This window comes from Nothobranchius furzeri, chromosome 5, assembly GCF_043380555.1.
Source record: "Nothobranchius furzeri strain GRZ-AD chromosome 5, NfurGRZ-RIMD1, whole genome shotgun sequence".
NCBI lineage: Eukaryota > Metazoa > Chordata > Actinopteri > Cyprinodontiformes > Nothobranchiidae > Nothobranchius > Nothobranchius furzeri.
This window is the reverse complement of record NC_091745.1, coordinates 25545337-25567309: the sequence shown is the minus strand read 5'-3', so window position 1 is coordinate 25567309 and position 21973 is coordinate 25545337. Positions and strand designations below refer to the sequence as shown.

Here is a 21973-nt window from a genome sequence, read left to right as displayed (position 1 = left end):
ATCTTTTTTAAATCTATTTTCTCATTTATTGTAATTTCCTGACATGTTTGAATTTATTTTCAAATATTTTTTTTACCTTTTCAGACAAGTCAAAGCTTTCAAAAAGGCTTCCCTGGATGTATTTTTGGAAGTGGAAGTGCCTGAGCCAAATGTTTTAAAATATATTTGTTTAATAAAACCTTTTTAAAAAACTATTAAGACGGCATTTCAAATAGTTTTAATTAATGTTTTCTAAAACATGTTGTTGCCTAACCGCTGCTAGCTGGAAACAAAAAAGGATGAAAAATAAAACAAATATAGTATAGAGCAACATTGACAGTAAGTTTTAGTTTTTAAGTTGTCAGCTGTTTTAACTGTTGCCAAAAAAAACCTTGTACACCTTTCAGCTATTATTATTTTCCTTTGTAACTATTATTATGTTTACTTGTTTGTCTTTGACCCATCAGGTTTAGGTTTGATAAAATATGTCGGGGGAGGGGGGGGGGGGGGACTACAAATCAAGAGCCAGAACCAAAATATTTTTGTTTCAATGCTAATAAAATTCAGAACATAAAGGCTTTATTTATCCGTGAGTCAAAGAAAAGTCACAAAACAAGCAAACATCCATACAGAATGTAAAGTGATGAGGAAAAGATCATAGAAACAGAGATCCATTAAACATCAGCAAATAAAAATAAAACCGTTTTTGAAATAAAACAAATAAATCACTTTAATAAAATGAAGACATAAAAAGAAAAGCAGATTTAAAGAAAAGGTTTTTGGCACCAAACATATTGTCAGTAAGATGAAGTCATGCCATGAAGGATTTAAAAAATGTGGCTTTAAACAAGTAAAATAACTGACTTGACACGTGAGAAAAAAAAAACTTAAGTCGTCAAAAAAATCAAGAATCTCTCCCTCACTCTGGGGATGTTGTGTTTGTTTGCTGTGAAAGTTTAAGTGTTTTTTCCCTTCAGACGTTCAACTTTACTAATGTAAAACATGAGGATGGATAAGTGGAAATGTAAACTGAAACAAACCAGTAGAGGCTCCACCCATGCACACAGGCCACACCCACACAGGGCTATTACCGCCTGAAGACCAGCAGAGTCTTATTCCCATAAAATCAACACCACGCTGTGAAAATTCCCTTAAAAACATCCAGGTTACAACAACTCGACATGAGCCAAACTCTTAAAGCTGCTTTTAAAGGTGTGGTTGACCCAAAAAATTATTTAATGATAATTTCTTATTATAATCGATCACTCCGAGTTTTTCATGCAGGCTAAACATGAAGACAGTCTCCTACACCTACCTCCAATATTAGCTTCTGATAGAAAGTAGATGGTGAAATGCTAGGATCTGAAAATCCTCACATATCTATGTCACACTGTGAATTTGCATTCACGGTAGGGCTTTTTAAAAAATGTATTTGCAGTGAGGAGATAAAACAGAGTGTCTTGATGACAGCGACTTTCCAAAATGGCTGAATGCATTCTGTTAGTTAATCAGAAGCAAGGTGTGTGCTTACCATTATTAATAATGAGCAATCCTGCTGTTTTCAGCCCACCTCTAGACCAGCAAACTTCTGCATCTCAGAACAGGAGCATCATAGCTTTTTCTTATGACTCATGAGGCATTTATATTAGAGAACACTGCAAATACATTGAATAAATGAGTAAACCACACCTTAAAACTCATCAAGAAGCTGTGTGCCTTTGGAAACTGAATCCCTGAATTACAGCAAATACTGAGGGTGAACTTTAACTCACACCTGTGCAACTTTTAGAGGTCCAAAAATCCAATTTTCCCCCCCAGTAAGGTCCTCTCTTTTGCCATTTTAAGTTCCTAAAGCAATGATTGACAAACACGCTTTATTAAAGGATTTCATAGAGTCCTAAATTTTATTATCAAGTATTTGTTATCAGTCTTATGTTTGGTAAAAAGACAGTTTATAATGTCTTGGGCCTCGCATCATGTTTAAAACTGAAACACTGATTATTATTATTACTATTATTATTATTATTATTATTATTATAAAGGTGTCTATAGATAGTGTCTCTGTCTAAGTCTCAATCAGATTTCAAATGAGTGGAGAATTGTTGCAGGAAGACAAAATCTATGAAGAAGTGGAATTGAATTTGTTGAAATAAAAACTGTTGATTTGGCCTTGGAAAACTATTTTTTTTTGCAGACAACTGTTTTGACATAAACATTTGAACAACATCTCTACAAGGGGAAGAAACTTGAGTCTTAACCCAAACAATACACCAAACATTCAGCAGAAACTAGGAACATCTAACCCAAAGTCTAACTAGAGCTGGAATCGTTTCTCCCTGAGGAAACAATGTTTTCCTGCATGAATAACTCATGAATGAGAATCAGAACAAACAAAATGTCTACACGTGTGGATCACCTTTATGTTTTAGACTGTCAGCTGCAAATTCAAACTTGTAACATGTTTAGCTTTTGGTCCGTTTTATCCAAATACACGTTATATCCAGATAAATCCTTTTAATACTTCTAATAACAGAAACGTTTCTGAGACGTGTTTCCAGGAATTCATAAACATAAAATATTAACAATATATATGAATCAGTAAGATTAACTAAAGTATGTCCAAAAACTGTGCATCTTTTTGTCTTTGGACACTTAAAATAGCAACAGGTCTTGTTCCCACTGAGTTCACATTAGATTAACCAACAAGTTCGGCACACAGTATCAAAATAAATGATCAGGCATACAGGTGTAAACATAATTAAACTGACTTTGCTTTGTGGGAAGATTAAAGTGCAACTTTTGTTTCAAATAAAACTGCTGAAAAAGAAATTTCACACAAATCCTTCAGTTAAAGCAGACAGCTTGGCTTAAACGTGTGGTTTTGTTTATTCTAGGTGGTTAATATAAATACATCTTATGTGTGATGCTCACACAGGATCACAATGAAATATTTAATTGCCTCAGCATGTTTCTACCAACTGAAAGAAGAGTTCAGACTGAGAGCCACCAAAACATCTGTTCTGAAAACCCGTGGATCTGAAACATCCTGGCAGGTTCGGAGCTGTGTGACGGACCCGTTAAGGCTGACAGTCATGAACTGAACAGGGAACATGGGAAACACAAACTACAACTGAGCACGTTCTGATAAACAGACGCAGGCCGACCCGTCACAGACGCAGCTTCATCGTTCATGATGGCTGAGGGATAAATACCCATCAGCTTCTAATAGAGCGAATGTTCCCGGTTCTTATCTCAATACCAAGTCACATGAAGAACAAAGTTGTGACAGCTTGTGCATTCCTCCAGTTTTAATTTAGTTTTATTGGAATATTCGGATGCGAAGCATCAGCATTAAAGTCTGAACGATTTTTCTTTAATTGATTTAAAGAGTGAAATTAAAAAAGAGAAGAGTCCTTCAGGCAAAACCAGATGGGAAGATTCTACAGCTTCTAAAAAACCACAGGACTCAGAAATCAGAAGGTGGTAGCAGGGATTAAACTTCTCTTTCATCTTTCCCTGCGTCTCTCAGCTGTTTCCTGTTTTAAGTGTACTTGGTTCATTTTCCAAAAGCTGTGTTCATGTAAAACCATGTGAAAACCTCAGACTGCAAAACATTTTTAATAGATTTTTTTGTTTCGATCATACACTCCTCAGCTTTCAGTTTGAAAAGTAAACATTTGGTCCCTTTCAACAAATAATGTTTCATCCCTTTGAATTTAAGCAACAAACGTTTGATGGAAAGGCACGGAGTCTGTGGAGCAGCAGTAAGGCCTTGGAAAGAGGAACGTTCAGACACGGACCTTTATAAAGTCCAGTTCTTATTTCTTTGTGTCTGTCAAGATAATGTTTGCTGTGACAAACATGAGGCAGAAGCCAGCCCAGATTAAGACGAACCACACCCAGAAGGCATGGCGAAAAGGAGACTGGTGCATGTTGATGGCATCTCGGCCCACCACTGGCTCCAGGTGGCGTCTGGCAAAAAATACAAGACATGCTGGGACGATGTACTGGATCCCAGTTCCAGCATAGGCTCCTGTAATCCCCACCAGGGACTCCAGGTTGTTTGTGCAGAAGGCCACCACAATGGGGGGCACCAGGGTTATGAGGGGGAACACCACTCGGTCCACCACCCACGGGTAAGTTCCCCCTTCTCGGTGGAACAGCGTCTTCCAGTTGTTTCGAAGGGTCACGGCGATGATGGGGAAGTTGGTGCTGATGGTGAAAACGGGGAAAAGGCCCAGGAAGTAGCGCAGAGCTGAAATATCCAACACATTACAGTTGTCTGTGAAGTTCAAGGTGTACATGGCATGCAACAATGAACTGTCAAAGCAGAAGATGGCGGTGAAGGAGAGGAGCACGTAGAAGCCCAAAATCAGGACATAGTCCGCCAACACCAGGGTGCCAACCCACTTCTTCTCAGAGATGGGCGTCACCAGGGAGGGCAACGAGTGTTGGCACATGAAGGAGTAGACGCACACGCCGAATAGGTTCGGGACGCCAGAGAAGCTGGCAACAGGGGGGTGTCCCTCTCCGGTGCCTTTACCGATCCGAATCAGAGCCAAGATGATCATCATGATGAATGCTGGAAAAAACAGAATGAACCCAACAGTTTTATTTGAAAATAACGTCACCTGTTATGTTTTTCCTGAATGGAGAATGAACAAGTGCTAAACAGCACCCCCTGTGGCAACTACAGTCAAACACAGGAGAGCCCAATGACTTCTCAGAATAAGCATCATTAGTAAATATTTTTCAGAAGCAGGCAGGACTATTTTTGGTCCAAACTCAAGAGTTTGTGTGTGCGTAACTAAAGATTTATTTGTATCTACATCTGTGTGTGTGTGGACAGATCTGTGAATGTATAACTCCTGATTTGTAACCAGTGTTTGCATTTTTGTGTGCAACTTCAGCTCCTACACACACAAATTTAGATACACACACAAATTTAGATACACACACAGATCTTTTGAGACTTTTTTTCTCCCCACGGAATAATGTCAAAACAAAGTCCTGTGTCTAAGGTATTCAAATGACCGACCGGCCAGTGTGTGTGTGTGTGTGTGTGTGCGTGCGTGCGTGCGTGCGTGTGTGTGTGTGTGTGTGTGTGTGTGTGTGTGTGTGTGTGTGTGTGTGTGTGTGTGTAAAATTAAAGTAAAATGTCAGAATTATTTCCCATGTGGACTGTCATTTGTAAAAATCACCTCAGATTAAGGCCCTGTCCACACGTAGCCGGGGATCTGCCAAAACGTAGATATTTTTCTACGTTTTGGCCTGTCATCCACACGAAAACGGAGTTTTTTTCACACGAAAACGGATCTTTTTAAAAACTCCGGCCAAAGTGAAGATCTGCGTTTTCTCCGTTTTGGGTGTCTGCGTGTGGACGGACAAAACCGGAGTTTTAAGGTCCGCAACGTCACTTTCTGCGACAAAAAAATGCTGACATCACGTGTGCGACCTGTGTTTACACTAGCCGACAGCATGGAAGCCCTCAGAGCTGCGCTCGCTTCATCAATTGTCCAAGCGCTTTCTGCTTGTTTGTTTTTGCAAGCGGAATTACTTCTCCTTGCGGAAGACCACAGACGAAGGACGAGGTTAAGAACGGGGGAAGTACTGCCGCCTACAGGTCTGGCATGTCCTTAACAACGTATTTATCCGGGTACGTGTGGACAGAGTTTTTTGTTTTAACGAGGTGGTGTGGATGCACGTTTTTGGAGGGGCGGATATTTGTTTTTAAAAAAAACCGGCTACGTGTGGACTAGGCCTAAGAGCAAGGAGTGAGGCTGCACAATCACCCGTGCTCTTGCAAACACAAATTCTCAACACAAATCAAAGACACTTTCCGTTGAGTACAGGCATTATGCAGGTTGCGGCAAAAATAACTGGGAGACTTTGATCTGCAGTATTCACAAATCAACATCAGTAATAATGCTGGGAACGAGCTTGAGGGTGGAACGCCGTTATTCTGTTACGGAACCGCTTTCGCAGCCAGTGATGAGCTGGGGTAACAGTTAAGGAGTTTTTAGATGAAGGAGGTGTTGCTCTGGGTTACATGTACACACACTGCATTCATAATTTATGCTTTCTAATTCACAGTGCATCACTTTTTCTACATTTTGTTATGTTGCAGCCTTGTTCCAAAATGGATTAAATTCTTTTTTTGTTTGTTTCAAAACAATGTAAAAAATATTTTATGGTCATTAAAAAAAATTATACTTCTCAAAACTAGACCAGAAACATGCATAGTTGAATAAGTTTCCCCTAACAGATGAGCTGATCTTGTTTCTGCTGACATGCTTAAAACCTAAACTTTTTTGCTAAAATTCTGTTAAACTACATTTAGACGAAACTGAGCTCAGCTGCCTTCATGCAGTCTGTCCTGGAAACACGAGACATAAAAAACTAACTGCAGCACAAATCAGTTTAAAGGTAGAAGAGTCGGCGTCTCTGCACCTTCTGCTCTTCACCTTCTGCCTCCAACTGATTTCTGGTGGTGTCTCTATGGAAGTCAGCATGAGAGACCGGTGAGCGCAGCGTGGCATCCTGTTAAAACCAGACAGCCATCTCTCCTCCACAGACACAACCAGCACGTGACTGCAGGAGTTAGTAACAGCCTCGGGATGGCCGTCATCCTGCCTGGCTTTCATCATCCTGGTGACATTTAGGAAGCGACACTCAGACTGCCACACGTATGCAGAACATGGATGATTCATACACCTCTGTTCGCTTTGACTTACTGTGACCAAGTGTGTGAGAATCTGCTGCCTTTGGAGGGAATGTTTAAAAGAAGCTGCAAGTCAAGATCGTCAAACAAGCTCTAGAGAGCAGATCCAAAACACTGCTTAAGTCCATGATCACGGGGGCAAAAAAGGGTTCACCTTCTAAAGACGCTCCACATAAAATATCCATCATTTTAGTTTAAAGCATTTCTGTTCTAAATATTTTGAGACTTATTCAGCACAAAACTTATTGCCTACTTGTCATGCAGCCATGTGGGTCTATATTGTCTTTGTAAACACTCCAAACTTTCAAAAGTCCATCCTTTTTCTGTCGTTATTTGGTTTGGATATTTTATACCAAGGGTGGAGCAATTTTTTAAAAATCCTTAGCACAATATTAATTTTCATTTCATTTTTGTTTACGGAGACAGAAAAACGATTTGCTGGGGGGGGGGGGGGGGTATATTACTCGACTGGCTTGGGAATGCCTTGGGACTCCCCCTGAGCAGCTGGCCAGCTGAGGAGAGATGTTTGCCTGGTTTACAGTGTGAGCGAAAGAATGGCATGCACTTAAATTAGTGTTTAAACGCATTGTGGTGCGTGTAGGACACAACCGAAGTTATTTCTGGATTTAAATAATGTGGACGTCACACAGTGCTTTAACTATAATGCTGTTGGTAGAGAAAGCAGGAGCATTTCCGTAAATCTTCATTTTCACTGTGATACACAGCAGCAAAGCCAAGCCAGTAGTGAGCCTAAGGCCTGGAATAGACTTTCTTTTAAACCTACTGACACAGGCAGCAGGCTGTGTCTTTGTTTACATACTTGCTGCTGCACTGCATGTAGTACTGGAGGATTCCACTAGGGGGCACAGTACACAACTCAGACCGAACGGGATGCGGGGTTTGTGGGGTACCATAAATGTGTATATCTATTTTTGATGGTTTTATGAATGTTGAAAATGTCCTTCACAAGATCAATCCATTATCCATCTGTCTTATTTATTACTGTAATCCATCTTATTTATTAACTTAATCTATCTTTTGATTATTTCCTAACTTTTTCAGAAAGCATTTCCAAAGAGCTTATAATTAATAAATGAAAGTCAATAAATAAGAAAACAAAAGTTGAGAAATAGTGAAAATACTAAATAATTTGTTGGGTTACATTTTATGGCTGGCGGGCCGGTTCTGGCTGACAGATGTGATTTGGGTGTTGGTTGTCTTTTTTGTTGGGGTGCACATTTTGTATCTGTGTTCTGTTTGTGTGGGCGTTACCTCAGACGAACCTTGAAATCTCATCTCTAAACTAATCCTATTTCACAAACCAGGAATATCTATATATATATAGTTTTATATCTATCTATATATATATATATATATATATATATATATATATATATATATATATATATATATAAAACTATATATATATATATATATATATATATATATAGTTATATATATATATATATATATATATATATATATATATATATATATATATATATAGTTATATAGATATATAGATAAATCTATATAATATAATAATAGGCTATGTATACTTTAATTTACTGTAGCTTACAATTAAAAGTGTTATCTATGAAAGATTAAATGCTTTGGGGAGTGAAATAACAGGAATTTCTGGGCCAAACCCATCCTATTTCACAGACACATCTCTGACGTCTGTAACAAATCAAACCTTTTGAAAATCAGTAGAAAATTGAGCAAGTTAGAGTTATTTAAATAGAACATGCACCACACACCCCAATGTCACGAAAGGGGGCAGCTGTCTGAGGTAAGATGGCCACCACGTTCCTACGTCGCATCCCATTGGTGAACAGCGGGGATGAGGCATCTAGTGTTTATATACATATCTATGTGGGGTACAACCAAAATAAACATGACGTCAGTAGAATAGATCAGTAACTGGTTACTTTTGGGATCACAGCAGAAAGAAGGCAGTGGTGATATCATAGATGGTAAAGACCTCTAAACCAGAGACGAAGTGACCGTGGCTTGATTTGTCAACTCCTCCTACTATTGGTTACTCGTATACTGTAGCATACGAACGTGTTACATTAACCTCGGGGATGCTCACAAATGACACTTCAAATTAACACAAGTTACGCAAGGCAGCCACTTTTAAAATGCGTAAGCGTCATTAAACAGCAAGTATATTCCAGGCCCAAGTCTCCTCCCAACGCAACGGAGCAAACATCTATTTTAGAAGGCTTTTAGCGCTTCTACTTGTTGTGGGTTTAACCCTCTCAGGCTCTAACTAAATAAGTTTTGATAAAGGGACGAACAACTAAGTCCTTCAGGGGTACTTTCGAGTTAAAAAATGCTCATGAAATACGTGTGTGGAGTAACCAGGTAGGTAGGTTTTAGCGTTGCAAATCTGCAACGCCTGCCTCCAGAGGGTAAAGACATTCAAGTCATTTTGAACAGAGGAAAGAGCTGCAGAAAACTCTGCCGCTGTCTTCGTTGTTTATGAGAAACTCGGCGTTGTGGTGTGTGATGTACACTACTCAACGCTGATTGGCTCGGTTAGAATTCTCACGGGGTGGGGTTATTTGAATAGGAGAGTTCCCAGACCCTTTCTCTGTGCAGAATCAAACGGAGGAGGAGTCTGGCAGGCCAGGCTATGAATTTCTATCAGCATAAATGTCGGTGCTCATACAGCCTGTAAAAACTGTTGCACAATTGTTCAATATTTGATGCATCTTTGGCATCAGCCCAATCTAATCTCTGGCTCAGAGGAAAGCCTTGCTACTCACAACTGAAATTCTTATTGCAGAGGGGTCAGACTGGTGGGCAACGGACCAGCTTTCAAGGACAAGGGGACAGAAAAACAATTATATCTACTCATATCAATGCATTTGAGTCATTTTAAACCAGTGATCTGCCTACTACTTACTGTGAAATTGGAGGGATAAATGCTCTTTATGTTTATTAATATTCAACCTTTTTGAAAAGGAACCAGTGAAACAAACAAGCATCTAGAAGATGCAGCTTTCCTTTGTCACCCAAACATTGAGCCTTCAGCATTGCTTAGAAAGGTAATCAGCAGTTTTATCATTTTAATTAAACAACATTTTTTCAATCCTGCTAATTTCATTTAAGTTATCCAAAGCTATGAGAAATGGACAAATCACATCGTTCACCATTTTATTACACTAGCTGCACCTACAGCCAAGAATCTGGATGACAGACATAAAGCAGACATGAAATAGTTGTTAACTTTAAACCATTAAATGATCGGTATACAAAATCGTATATACATACAGAATTCGCTCTAAGCTCAGGCCATTGGACTAGTTATTCATCAGCTGAAGTAGCATTTAAATTAACTATTTAGTGATTAGCGTAAATTATTTTGAAGTCAGCACGCATTTGAGCTGACACTGCGTTCTTCTACAAGCTGGGAGGACTTGATGCATTAATAAATCAGAACAAAATGTTCTGCAAGCCATTTGAGTCAGTGATGAGCCTCATAAACCTTATATTCTGATAAATCAGTTGCTGCGTCATGCAAGCATATTAAATAGTAAATTTATAACTATTGTTGAAAAATATTGCCTATATTAGACTTTCTTTTCAAATATAGAAAAAATATACATTTGATTGGTTTGTATTGTAAATTTTATTTTATGACATTAAGCTATATTATTCATGCCAATAGCGTATTCTACAGTTGACGTCACCATCCAAGTGCTGCTGGGTGCTGGTGCTAGACAAACAAACCGTTTGCCAATTGACAAAAACATGAACAGATTGCTTGGATGTCGATAGAAACAAAGACAGAAAGAAGATTCTAATGTTTTTGCTCAGTTACTCGTAACTCGTGGTGCTCAAGTAACATTTACTCTAAGTGTTATTTTTTTTGTACTCTGACTTTATTATTTGTCTCACTACTTTTTACATAAAACCTACCTCGGGTCGAAAGCTTTTTTCATCCACGTTTGGATGCCGTTTGGTCGAGACGTTCATCTCAGACAGTTGCTAGTATCGACTCATTATTCTTGGACGTACGACCTATCCCACCAGCAAAATGTATGGAACAAACATATGTGCAGCCCTTGATCTGCTCTGCTGATTTGCTTTTTATGTCTTTAGCTTGGCCCGTTTCCCTTTCCAGCTGCTTCATATTGTCGCAGACCTTACCCAGCTTTGAAAAGTGGATAAAAAATGTCCCCTCTGGGTATCTACAGTCCGATTAGCATCTCCCCAACAGTGCTGCTTAGTTCCTTTCCCTTTGAACATAATTAGGAGATGAAACTATAACTTTGAAATGAGCAACAGGACTCCGACCCAAAGGCAGTCTTGCAAAATACACTCTTGCTTATCTAGGCTTACGTCCCACAATGCATTGTGACATTACGTCACAATCTATTTTTTGCTGCTGTATAATACACTGTTTTAGATTAAAACATTGATGGCTTTCAAGTTTCCTTTTAATTTTGTTTTTGTTTTTTTGTTGTTGTTGACATTCCTTTTAGTTTTACTTTTTCCTGTGGTCCCTTTCCTCTAAGGACTTTTTTCTAAAAACAATTTTGAACTTCTACATTTTTCAGCATTAGCAATGCCATGCTTTCTTTAATTGCTGGTTCAGTAGCTCCACCCATCCCAACATCCACACCACCCCCACCAACCCTTCATGAACACATTCAGTCAGATGAATGATTCAGTTCTGCAGAAAACGGTCAAGGTCAGGGGTCTCATTTATCAAACATTGCGTAGAATCCTTACTAAAACCGTACTTAAGCTCAGCAAAAAAAAATTTCTTACGCCAAGTAGGTTTGTGATCTATCAAACATGGAGTACGCACAGCTGCACGCAATCTCTGCTTCATAAATCAGGGACTAACGAGAATGATTCTCAGCTGCTCTTTAGTCACATCCCGCCCTCACCACGCCCACTTACTGCCATAAATGGTCAATGCAAAGTGCCTTGTGGATCTCATGCATATACATAAGCCGGCTGTTGCAGCGCTCCGCCAATGACATGGCGACCATAGATTAAGGCAGATCAAGGAAGCTCAATTTCACAGAAGCAGAAATTGAGGTACCTGTGGGTGAGGTGGAGAAATGAAAGAAAGTGCTTTTGCAAAACAAATAAGAGAAAATCCAGGGAAAGGCACAGCGTTGCTGAAGCCGTCAATGTTGTGAGTTCTTCAGAGAGATCAGTGGCGGTTATAAAAAAAATGGTCCAATTGGGACTCAATCCCCAGACTCCCAGGTGAAAGTCATGTGCGCTAACCAGTCTCCCAAATGGAGATCTCCCCTGTCCAAGTAGCCAGGGTGCACGATCAATCGGGTCACAGTGACAGGACACACACACTGTCACAGACGCATGACATTCTTTCTCAATCTGTCCCCCTGCTGATATTCTGCATTCCGTATTCTGCTCTTCAGGCTGTGTGCGTGTGTGTGTGTGTGTGTGTGTGTGTGTGTGTGTGTGTGTGTGTGTGTGTGTGTGTGTGCGTGCATGTGGGGGGTCTTGTTCTGTGTGAAAACGAAGCGGTACAAGTGATAATGCTGCTGGATTTCTATATAAATTTCCTATATACGGAGTTCCTTATATAGGAAACATTATTTCTGATTGGCTTAATGAACTGTGAATTGGAATGTTTATGTGAAGTGCCTTGAGACGACTCTTGTCGTGATTTGGCGCTATATAAATAAACTTGAATTGAATTGAATTTCATAATTTTATCTTCTCAGCAGCAGCACTGCAGGTGCTCTCCATGTCCAACATGTGTGTAAGCCAGGTCCTTAGTCAACTTAAAGTTGCGCACATTTTTCCGCTAAGTTTTCTTTCATAAATCCCAAAGTTTGCGTGGAAAGTTGCTTACGCAGTTTTCCGACCCCATTTTGTGCGTAAGCAAGCTTGATAAATGAGGCCCCTGGTGATTAGGCGCACGTTCCCCTGTCCCCCAGACCTGAACCCCCCCCCCCCCCCCCCACACACACACACACACACACACACACACACCCAGCCCTTTCTTTTGCTCTTGACATGCAACACAAGAAGGTAAGTGAATTGAACAGGTGTCAAACCTCTACATATCATGTCCACAAAACCAGCGCCCGTCCATTTCACAGCCTGTGATTTATATCACCAGAAAGGGAATGGATATGACCTTGTGAGGAATGCTTCAGCTTAACAACACCCCCTGAGGAGGCTCTCACAGCTCTATTGTCTCTGATAGGAAACATCGGAATAAGACTGGTGGTGTTCCAAGAGCTCATTGACTGGCACAGAACAAAGACGCTTGGCTGCTTCTTTAAAAAAAATGAGAATCTTGGAGTTAATTATTGCTTTGAAAATAGCTAAAGGTGAGAGGCGATCCATCTCAAGTGTGACAAAGCTCAGGAATCAGAGGGTCTAACTAAAAATGGAGGAGCTATAGTGTCAGCAAATCCTCAGCTGTTTTAGTGCATTTTCAAATAAAAGTCTCAGTTCTGGTTCTGCTGATGCTCCACTTTCATGTCAACTCTGCCAGTTTGAACGCCTTCCTCACTCCCCCTCCAGAGGTTTCCCAGGACGAAAATCATCTGATCATTAATTAAGACACACTCCTTGAACGCTCTTGGATAATCTCCATGGTAATTAGCAGTGCCGGCTCTCTGCCCAGCTCTCAACAGGAGTCATTTTCATTTCTTCATCTTTTATCATTTCTAACCAATCAGGAATGAAGTAAAGTGGCTGAAGTGACTCACAAAGAGTTCTATAATCCAGGATGGAACAATTAGTAAAAACACAGCAATCTGCCTGTTGTTTAACTCCTCAAACTGCAACTCGGGTTCACAAGGATGAACTGGAAGATCAGCGGGACTCTGAGCAAATATAAAACGATAACTAGAGAAATCACTCAACTAGAAATCTAAAAATACAAAAGACTCATGGGAGACTAAATATCAACAGCATTCACAATGGAGATTCCCAAGTGCCTCAAATCCTTTTACGAAGATTGTCGTGTCCTTATTCCCTCATGTCCTTGTGTGTGTCACAGGGACCTCTCTTCTGTCGCTGGAATTTTGAACATGTCTGAATAAAGCGTTGAACAATCGTCCTCTCAATACATTTGCTACGTTATTGCAAGTGTGTTTAATTAGGTTTAATGTATTGACATGAAAATTTAGATCAATGGCGATATTTGATCAGGATTCCCACTCTTTTCGTGAAATAAATTTCAAGACTCTTTCAGCTGCTACATTATGAGTTAAGCTATCACAACTAGGGCTGGTCAATAAACCGATATTATCATCGTATTGGGATTTACTTAGAAACAGGTCTGATAATTGTGCAGATATCTTTTATTATCCGTTCATATAATAATTTATTTTATTTTATTTAGTGCTTGTTATACCGGTATATGTATTTAGTTATCGTATTTTCTTGTTTATTTTTAGTTTTAATTTTTAGCCACTTGCTGTCTCTCAACTTTGTTTGTGTTGTGTGGAAAGAGGACCCACTTGAAAACGAGATGTTGCATCTCAAGAAGTTTTATCCTCTGAAAATATATGTGTGTAAATAAAAATAAATATTGTACCCACACCATTATATCAATATAATAGTTGTACAAAGACTGTTGTCTTTCACAATGCGACCTGCTCTTCTCTACTTGCAATGCAACACAACTAAAACAGAAGTCATTCTCTACTTCTGTCATACACTGTTTTTGTACATGCTGATATCAGTTTAAAAGTCCAAATTCTCACAGTCAAACTGTATTCACAATCAGTCACTAATGTTCAAGTTCAAGGCAGATGAAAACAGACACTCATGCATAAGCTGTAACCTGTTCCGCTCATCCACAAGGAGGGAAAGTTATTTTCCAGGACAACTCAAAAGTTTCCAGGACATTTTACTTTGTTTCCCTATTTTCCATGTGTTTTCCATGACTGGAAAATTAGTCTTTCAATTTCCAGGTTTTCCAAGAACCCTGTCGATAATGCTTTGTTCTCTTTCAGTCGATTCACTCAGTGTAACGAAGGTACTATAGGACATCAAGCCCTCATGTGGCCTGGCTGAAGACACATTTAATCACGCCTGTAAAGGCAAATGAGCGTGAAGCTGGGTAGTGGCCCCACCCTCCACCTACAAGCCCCCAACGTCACCAGCATTTTTCAGTTCTTATGCTCTTCACCTCGCTGATAACACGTCAGTACAAATAAACTATTGTTAGCTATGCTATTGAAAAGTTAGCTTAACTGCTCGCTGGTGTTGATTCTGCTGCCTTCTGGTCAGCATTCGCCCACCGAGCTGTACCTTTTCGTGGCTGTTTTAGCTTTCTGCCTCCGTGCACTTTTGCCCCTGCCGCTCTTCTCTGTGTCTCGCCATGAGCACCGTGTTGGACTCATCTAGGCGAAAGTCTGCTTTGCGTCCCTGTCCTCAGGGCTGTGGGTTTTTTTCTCCATGAGAAGCACCTGCACGAGGCCTGCCATGACTGAATGTGGGTTATTCATGCCAACAGAGCGCTCTTGGACCCGGAGGTGTGCGACTTCTGTTGCCAGCTCCGTTGTCCCACACTCGATCAGCGTGTGAACTTCTTCCAACGTGTCCTGGGGGACACTGCGGCTGAGGTCAAAAACTTAATACCACCTTTCCCGGACTTTGCGGCTGAGCTCGCGTCATCCTGGGGGAAGTCACTGTCCACCCGCGATGCGGTGTCGGGCTATGGACAGTTCGTGGACCTCGATGGTGCCGAGAGGTTGGGGTTTGTGGACTTTCTCCCCTTTGGAGCCCTTACTGGTAGCTTATTTGGCCTCGACAGGCAACAATGGGGTGAGTAGACCTGCCATTTCCCTCTACGTAGAGCGGGTTTTCCACCGCACAGCAAGAGAGGTTTCACAGTGCCCTGGTCACCTCCACCCTTGCACTGAGCTCTGCCACCACGTTGCAGACCTGCTTAGTAATGTGTTTGGCGGACCTTGGAGCTCTGGTTCCACCTGACAGCTCGCTAACACCCCTCAACAAGATACCGAGACCTAGATCCTCGCAGCGGTTACACGAGCAATCATCTCGCATCCCCCGTCTCTGACAGCGGGATCGCCAGCGGCAGGGGTGAGCCCCGTGGCTGGTCGATTACCTCCCAGCTAGTCTGTCTGAAGTGAGGGCCCTCAGAAATGCTCTATGAACTGTAAATAGAAGACTCAGTCGTCCTGATCTCAGGGCTGAGTTTGTTCAGGACTTGGACTCTGCCAGACTTCCAAGTCTCAGTTTTAATCAGGTGAATTGGCCATGTTCCGTTGCCGATCAAACCCCTAGTCCCAATAGACTTTACTGCCCCAGGTGGGTGAAAGTTGCACCGGTTCAACAGTTTTGAACAATGTTTCAATAAGACTGCAGTTTGCACTCAAGTGAATGTCAGTTTGACGTGTCTGAATGCTGCATTTCAAATAGGTCACATAAGGCTGTGTCAGCCCGCTTTGCTGCCAACTAATAGCTTCATTTTCAACACAACTCCTGTCTGCAGACAACTTCAAACAAGGCAGGGGAGCCCGTTTTCTCTCATTTGGCTGGAAAACAGCGGCTCTCCACTGTTTGCAGACATGGAGCTCAGAACGTGTGTCGTCAATCACGGTGCCAAGCCCTCCCGCTCCACTAGAGGGCAACCGCGTCATCATGACCAGGGTTTTTCCTGGCTCAAATTGAGGCAGAGGTGGTACCATCCTGACCATGCGCCAGCACATAATTTGTTAAGTGTTCTAATCTAAGCTTCTGTTGATTATCTGAATATTCCATTTGACAACGTTTCAAGTGAAACAAAACTGGTTTGCTGCTAAAAAAATTATGAAATAAAACAACTAATTATCAGGCTGAAATAACAGACTCTTATTATGAAAGGCTCAATAATATGGATTAGATTGGTGTTTAGTTTCCTCTTTCCCATCTGATATTGATAGTTTGAAACATTTTTAAATATTTGACCTACATTTCAGTAACATTTTAGGTTTGTATTAATAACACTCATCTTGGTCACAATAACACACAAATATATCCAGTAAAATATAATGCATTTCATTAACGTGCATTTGTGTTGGAAATGGTAATAACATTTAATTTCTGCTGCTAACAATGTAATGGTGGCATGTCTTATGTACGGGTTGGCAATAATCCAGTTTACATTATGTTTAAAGATAGAAGCGTTTGTGAATTATATACTAAACTGCTTGCCGCAGACTTGTAGCAGTAATGTGACTCGTATCTGCAGCGGTTCTGATCCATAGCGCTGCAGGATGCAGAATAAACAGGATGGTGGGGACTTTTCATCCGCTTGTAGAGTTTAGTCTGTCTTACGTTTACTTCCTGTTTTACGATCATCATATATTTTTCTGTGTGCCACTTGATCGTGAGACTGCTACCCGTTAGCTTTAGCATTAGCCAATCTGTGTGTAGCTGCACTTTTGATCCCAAACTGCCTTTGAGCCTTTGCTGGTTCCTGTATTTTCCTCCATTGCATCCAGATGACCACACTGTGCGCCAGTAAAAAGCATTTTTCTTACACGTAAATTACTTTTGTTCAATAAAGTTCTGGGGAAAATAGTAATTCAAAGATGTTGCACCAGTGCTACGTTTAAAAATAGACAGACACACACAGACTTTTTTTTTGCCGCACTGTACAGCCGTGCTCTGACATGGAAGAGCCTGGGAGAAAGTCAGAAGGTCAATAGCACCAACCATAGAAATGTACCAACTAGCAAGAAAAGCTATTTTCGTCCTTCTTTTTCTGCAGTGGTTCTGGTGCTTTTCGGTGCACCGCTGCTGATACAATGCCATTGTGGTGGCGCAACACTGCAACTGCAGTTAAAATAACATCCATATAGTTGGCGGCAGAGTGAAATCAGGCTGGGGCGGCACAAAATTAGCTGGAGGAGGCCGCCACGCAAATTTGAACGCAGGAATAACCCTGATGACACCGTTGAGAAGCCAGCTTATTGTGAACCTTTCTCTGGCATGCATTGCGCTGTGTCCCCTTGGGTCAGTGCATAGTTGCCGTGGGTTACTGCCGGTTACAATTCCGGGTCGGACAACCCAGGTTTACTGCTGTTGCGTGCACTATTGTGAATGCAGATGCAGTGGTCATGTTGAGAGAGGAAATTCAGGCAGTTAACAAAAGGAGCTGTTCGAGCAGTCCCCCTCAAGGAAACAAACATGGGTTGGTACAACCATTACTTTGTTGTCCCCAAAACGAGGAGGAGGGCATCACTCCATTCTTGATCTGTGTATCCTCAACAAGTATTTGTGCAGATACAGTTTGTTTTTTCAAAATGCTAACGCACAAGGAGTTGCCAAATGTCGCCAGCCCTGGAGATTGGTTTGTTGCGATCAATCTCATGGATGCATATTCCTGTGCTTCGTGTTTGAAGGGAAAGCCGATGAGTAATGAGTTCTCCCACACTGATTAGCCCTAGCCCCCCGAACCTTTTCCATATGTGTGGAAGTTGTGTTAACACCTCTCAGAGAGAGGGGTATCCACATTCTTGCCTACTTGGATGATTAGGCTCTGGTAGCAAGTGCATGCGGAGCCTCACATTTCTAAAGTTCTTTCTCATGTGTGAGCCCTGGGCTTTCTCCGTAAATTACAAAAAGAGCTCCCTAGATCTGAGCCAGAGGTCGGTCAATAGAACTATTCCAACTATTCCAACCAACTGTTGGTTCACTTTTTCCCTTGTTTTACACATTTGTCTTCTACTAGAATGTTTCACCTTTTTTGTAATTTGTAATCTGTAATTTGAATTGCTTTTATTTTCTGATTTATTCACTTTCTTTAAGTTTGTACTGTACCATGTTCAGCGCCTTGGGCTTCCTGACAGGGTTGCAGAAGGCGCTTTATAAATAAAGCTTTGATTTGATTTGATTTGAGAGGGTTTCCTTCCTTGGACTAGAAATATGCTCTGAGTCGGCTAGAGCGTGCTTCTCGGATCACGGGATAGCCGCATTTTGCAGCAACATGACCCACTTCCAGCTGGGAGTCAATCTAACACTGCTCACAGCTTTAGAGCTGTTGAGCATAATGGCTTCCACTATAGCCATGGTGCCTCTCGGTTGGTTATAGGTGGGGTGCGAAACTTCCAGCATTGGGTAGACTCTCCTTTGTGTCATCTTCACCGGAAGTTGACCATTCCCAGGACCTGCATAGTGGTTCTTCTCCCATAAAGAGAACCAGGCTGCTCCAGCAGGGTTGTCCAATTGAGAGGGTGTCCAAGCATGCGGCGGTGGCCACAGATGCTTCCCTAAAAGGCTGGGGGGGCTCTGTGTGGGTGTTTACGGCAGTGAGAAACATATGGTCCCTGACTAGAGCTGAGGAAAATAATCAAATAATCGATGCATCGAGACGCGGGCATAAACGATTCTGCATCGTAGAAGAGTATGCCATAATCCATTATGGTGGAATGTAGTTTTGTTTTTTTAACGGCGGCACCAGCGCAGCATCTAAACCTGTCAGAGTGAGTGTCCTCCACATTTACCGAGTATTGTTCCGCCTTTATGTGGTACTGCAGGGCTAAGCGCTGGAGATATAACCCGAGACTGAACCGGAACCGAATCAGCCCGACCGGCTCTGTTGGATTTGGGCCGTGAATTATGTTAATTTAGCGGGTTGTCACGCGGCCCGCTCCGCTCGCACAGCAACAGACAGACAGAGAGAGAGAGAGAGAGGATCGGAGGACACTCCTCCAAACTGATGCTCCAAACATGCCTTATTATTTTCACAATTTAATTATTATTTCTCCTGGAAGCGCTCAGTCAGACCGAGTGTTGTGATGCTGGGAGATCCGGTCTTGGGGAGGGGGCAGGGTCAGTGACGAGGGCTGCAGCGTAATTATCTGTCTCTTTTATTTAGAACACGGAGAAGTTAAAAGGAGAGAGAAATAGAGGATAGAAGTTCTTGTTCCACTTTATTCTTTTGTTCCATGATGATAAACTGATGTTAAATTCAGCTTAAAGAGAAACTGGGAGGAAGCTTTGGTTCATTTTAAGTTACGGGAGATCTTGTCTCCTATCTGCTCCTCCAGAGACAGCAAGGACATGAGGGTTACATGGTGAGGGTCACACAGGACAGGTTAGTGGAAAGGTTTGTAGTTAGCTGGTTAGTGACGGAGATCCATCATCTGGGTAATTTAATCCTAATCCAGCCCACAGCCTTCTGCTGGTGTTATTATCAGAAAGAATAAAACACACATCTTAAATATTATTGGAAGTGTAGAATTTGTTTTATGTTTTATTATTTTCTGCATCAAACAGAACTTGATTCATTCTCCAACATTTCAGAAATGAACCACTGGGTTCAAATAAAATAACAAACCAAGTCAAACATTTAATTTGGTGTTATTTCTGACACCCTTCAACTGTGGCATAAATATTGGACTCTAAAGCTTCTCAGAGACATTTAACACTCATATATGAACCCATTATGTATTTTATTATTACATTATGTGTCCTGTAGGTTTTCAGCACTTTTTTCAGATTTTGTGAGTTTTTGCAAAGCGTGTTTTTCTCAGCCTGAGGCCTGGTGTTGAAAGAGGAAACAGATGTTTTACTTTGTTAAATCTTCTTAAATGTTTAAAATGTTTTGTCCTAACCTGTTGTGAATGGAGAGCTTATGAGGGATGCCAGGCTATGTCAATTACGTTTTTGATACAATAAATAAATAAATAAATAAATAAATAAAAATCAAGAGCTGTTATCTGACATCTTCTATTTATCGATGAAAACAAATACATATGAAATAATCATGATGCATCGGGATATTGAATCGTTGACCCAATAATCGTAATCGAATCGGGACACAAGTGAAGATTCACACCTCTATCCCTGACCCAATCAGGGTTCTGTATACGTTTCTGGTCCTGAGGATTTTCAGTCATTACCTGTGAGGTCAGAATTTGCTAGTATGCACATGCAACACAACTGTTGTGTCATATCCCCAGTCTCCAGGGATGGTCCCCAGGCAAGGTAATGGAGACTTCACCCAGTTTTGGTGTCCTAGACCTGGACGTGGTCTGGCAGGACAGTGGTGGATCTGTGCAAACACACACCGCTTTTTGTTCTTCTCCTTGACAGACCAGGCTGCTTCAATGGGGACAGACACTCGGCCCAACATTCTCCTCTACGCCTTTTTTTCCCCAGTGGAGCTGGAGAGGGTGCACAGGATGAGCATGTCTATGATTTTGGTGGCTCCTCAGTGGCCCACAGGATTTTGGTATCCAGAAGTGATTGATCTGGAGGTGTTGCACCCTCATCCACACTTGTGGGAACTGCAGGCCTGCAAGTCTTCCCCTGTCTGTGGTAAATACTTTCCAGAGCTCGCACCACTAAGGTTCTCTATGCCTATAAGTGGAAAGTATTTGGGAGTTGTGTCAGAGCAGGTCCGTGGTTCCTTCGCAGTACTCCACTGTGGAAATTGTATCTTTATCTTTAGGCTTTCTGTCCAGAAGGGAGAGCAAGGGACCTCATTTTGGTTTTAGAGGCCCTCTGTGGTCCTCCGTTTGAGCCAGTTGAGTCGGTCAACATGAGGTTCCTGTCTTATAAGACAGCCCTGCTCTTAGCCCTGGTATGGGCTTAGTCAGGTCTAGGGTTACTCTGTGTTCAAACGCTGCTGACCTACGGTTCTATGACCATAGCTTTTCAATCATCCTCCTTTTGCCTCCCAAGAGCGGAGGAGGTTGCATTGTCTGTGCCCGGTTCGTGCTCTACAGGCTTTTGTGGACTCAGACTTTCCAACTGTTGGACCAATGGTTTGTGTGTTTCGCCAAACCCTCCAGCTTTGTTTCCCTGTGTTACAGGATTAATGTCTCTCAGCAGGCTCAAAACGTCAGAGCACACTCTACTAGAGGTTTGACTACTTCAAGGGCGTTGTTTTTAGGGTGCTTCATTTAATGACATTTGCTCAGTTGCTACCTAGGCTGCACCCCACACTTTTGTGGGACTATACCGTCTGGATTTCATGGCACCTTCGGTGGCTCATGAAGTTTTTTCTGCTAAGTCTGAGTTGCCATCTTAGATGGTGTTGTCGGCCCAGGTTTGATAGCTGCTTATAGGGCATTTTTATATGTCCCATTGTATCATCGTTGTTCAGAGTGAATCGACTTAAAGGGAATGTTAGGTTATGCGTATAACCACTGTTCCCTGAAGGAGAGGAACGAGGTACAACGCAGGGCTGCCCCCTTTGCAGCCTAGCTCGGTGAAGAGCGGCTATCGAACTGAAAAATGCCGGTGACGCTGGGGGCTAGTAGGTGGATGGCGGGGCCACCACCCAGCGTCACGGTC

General features: G+C 41.6%; 1 protein-coding gene across 3 annotated transcripts in view; it reads right to left on the bottom strand.

Annotated features, from left to right (window-relative positions):
* Nucleotides 1-518: 518 nt before the first annotated feature.
* The window catches only part of tmem104 (transmembrane protein 104), a 117970-nt gene continuing 96515 nt past the window's right edge, over nucleotides 519-21973 (bottom strand). For all 3 annotated transcript variants that reach the window (XM_070551511.1, XM_070551510.1, XM_070551512.1), the window contains exon 10: nucleotides 519-4561. In XM_070551511.1, the coding sequence (XP_070407612.1) occupies nucleotides 3798-4561 (764 nt within the window). In that variant the 3' untranslated portion in view covers nucleotides 519-3797. The remainder of the gene's footprint in view (nucleotides 4562-21973) is intronic.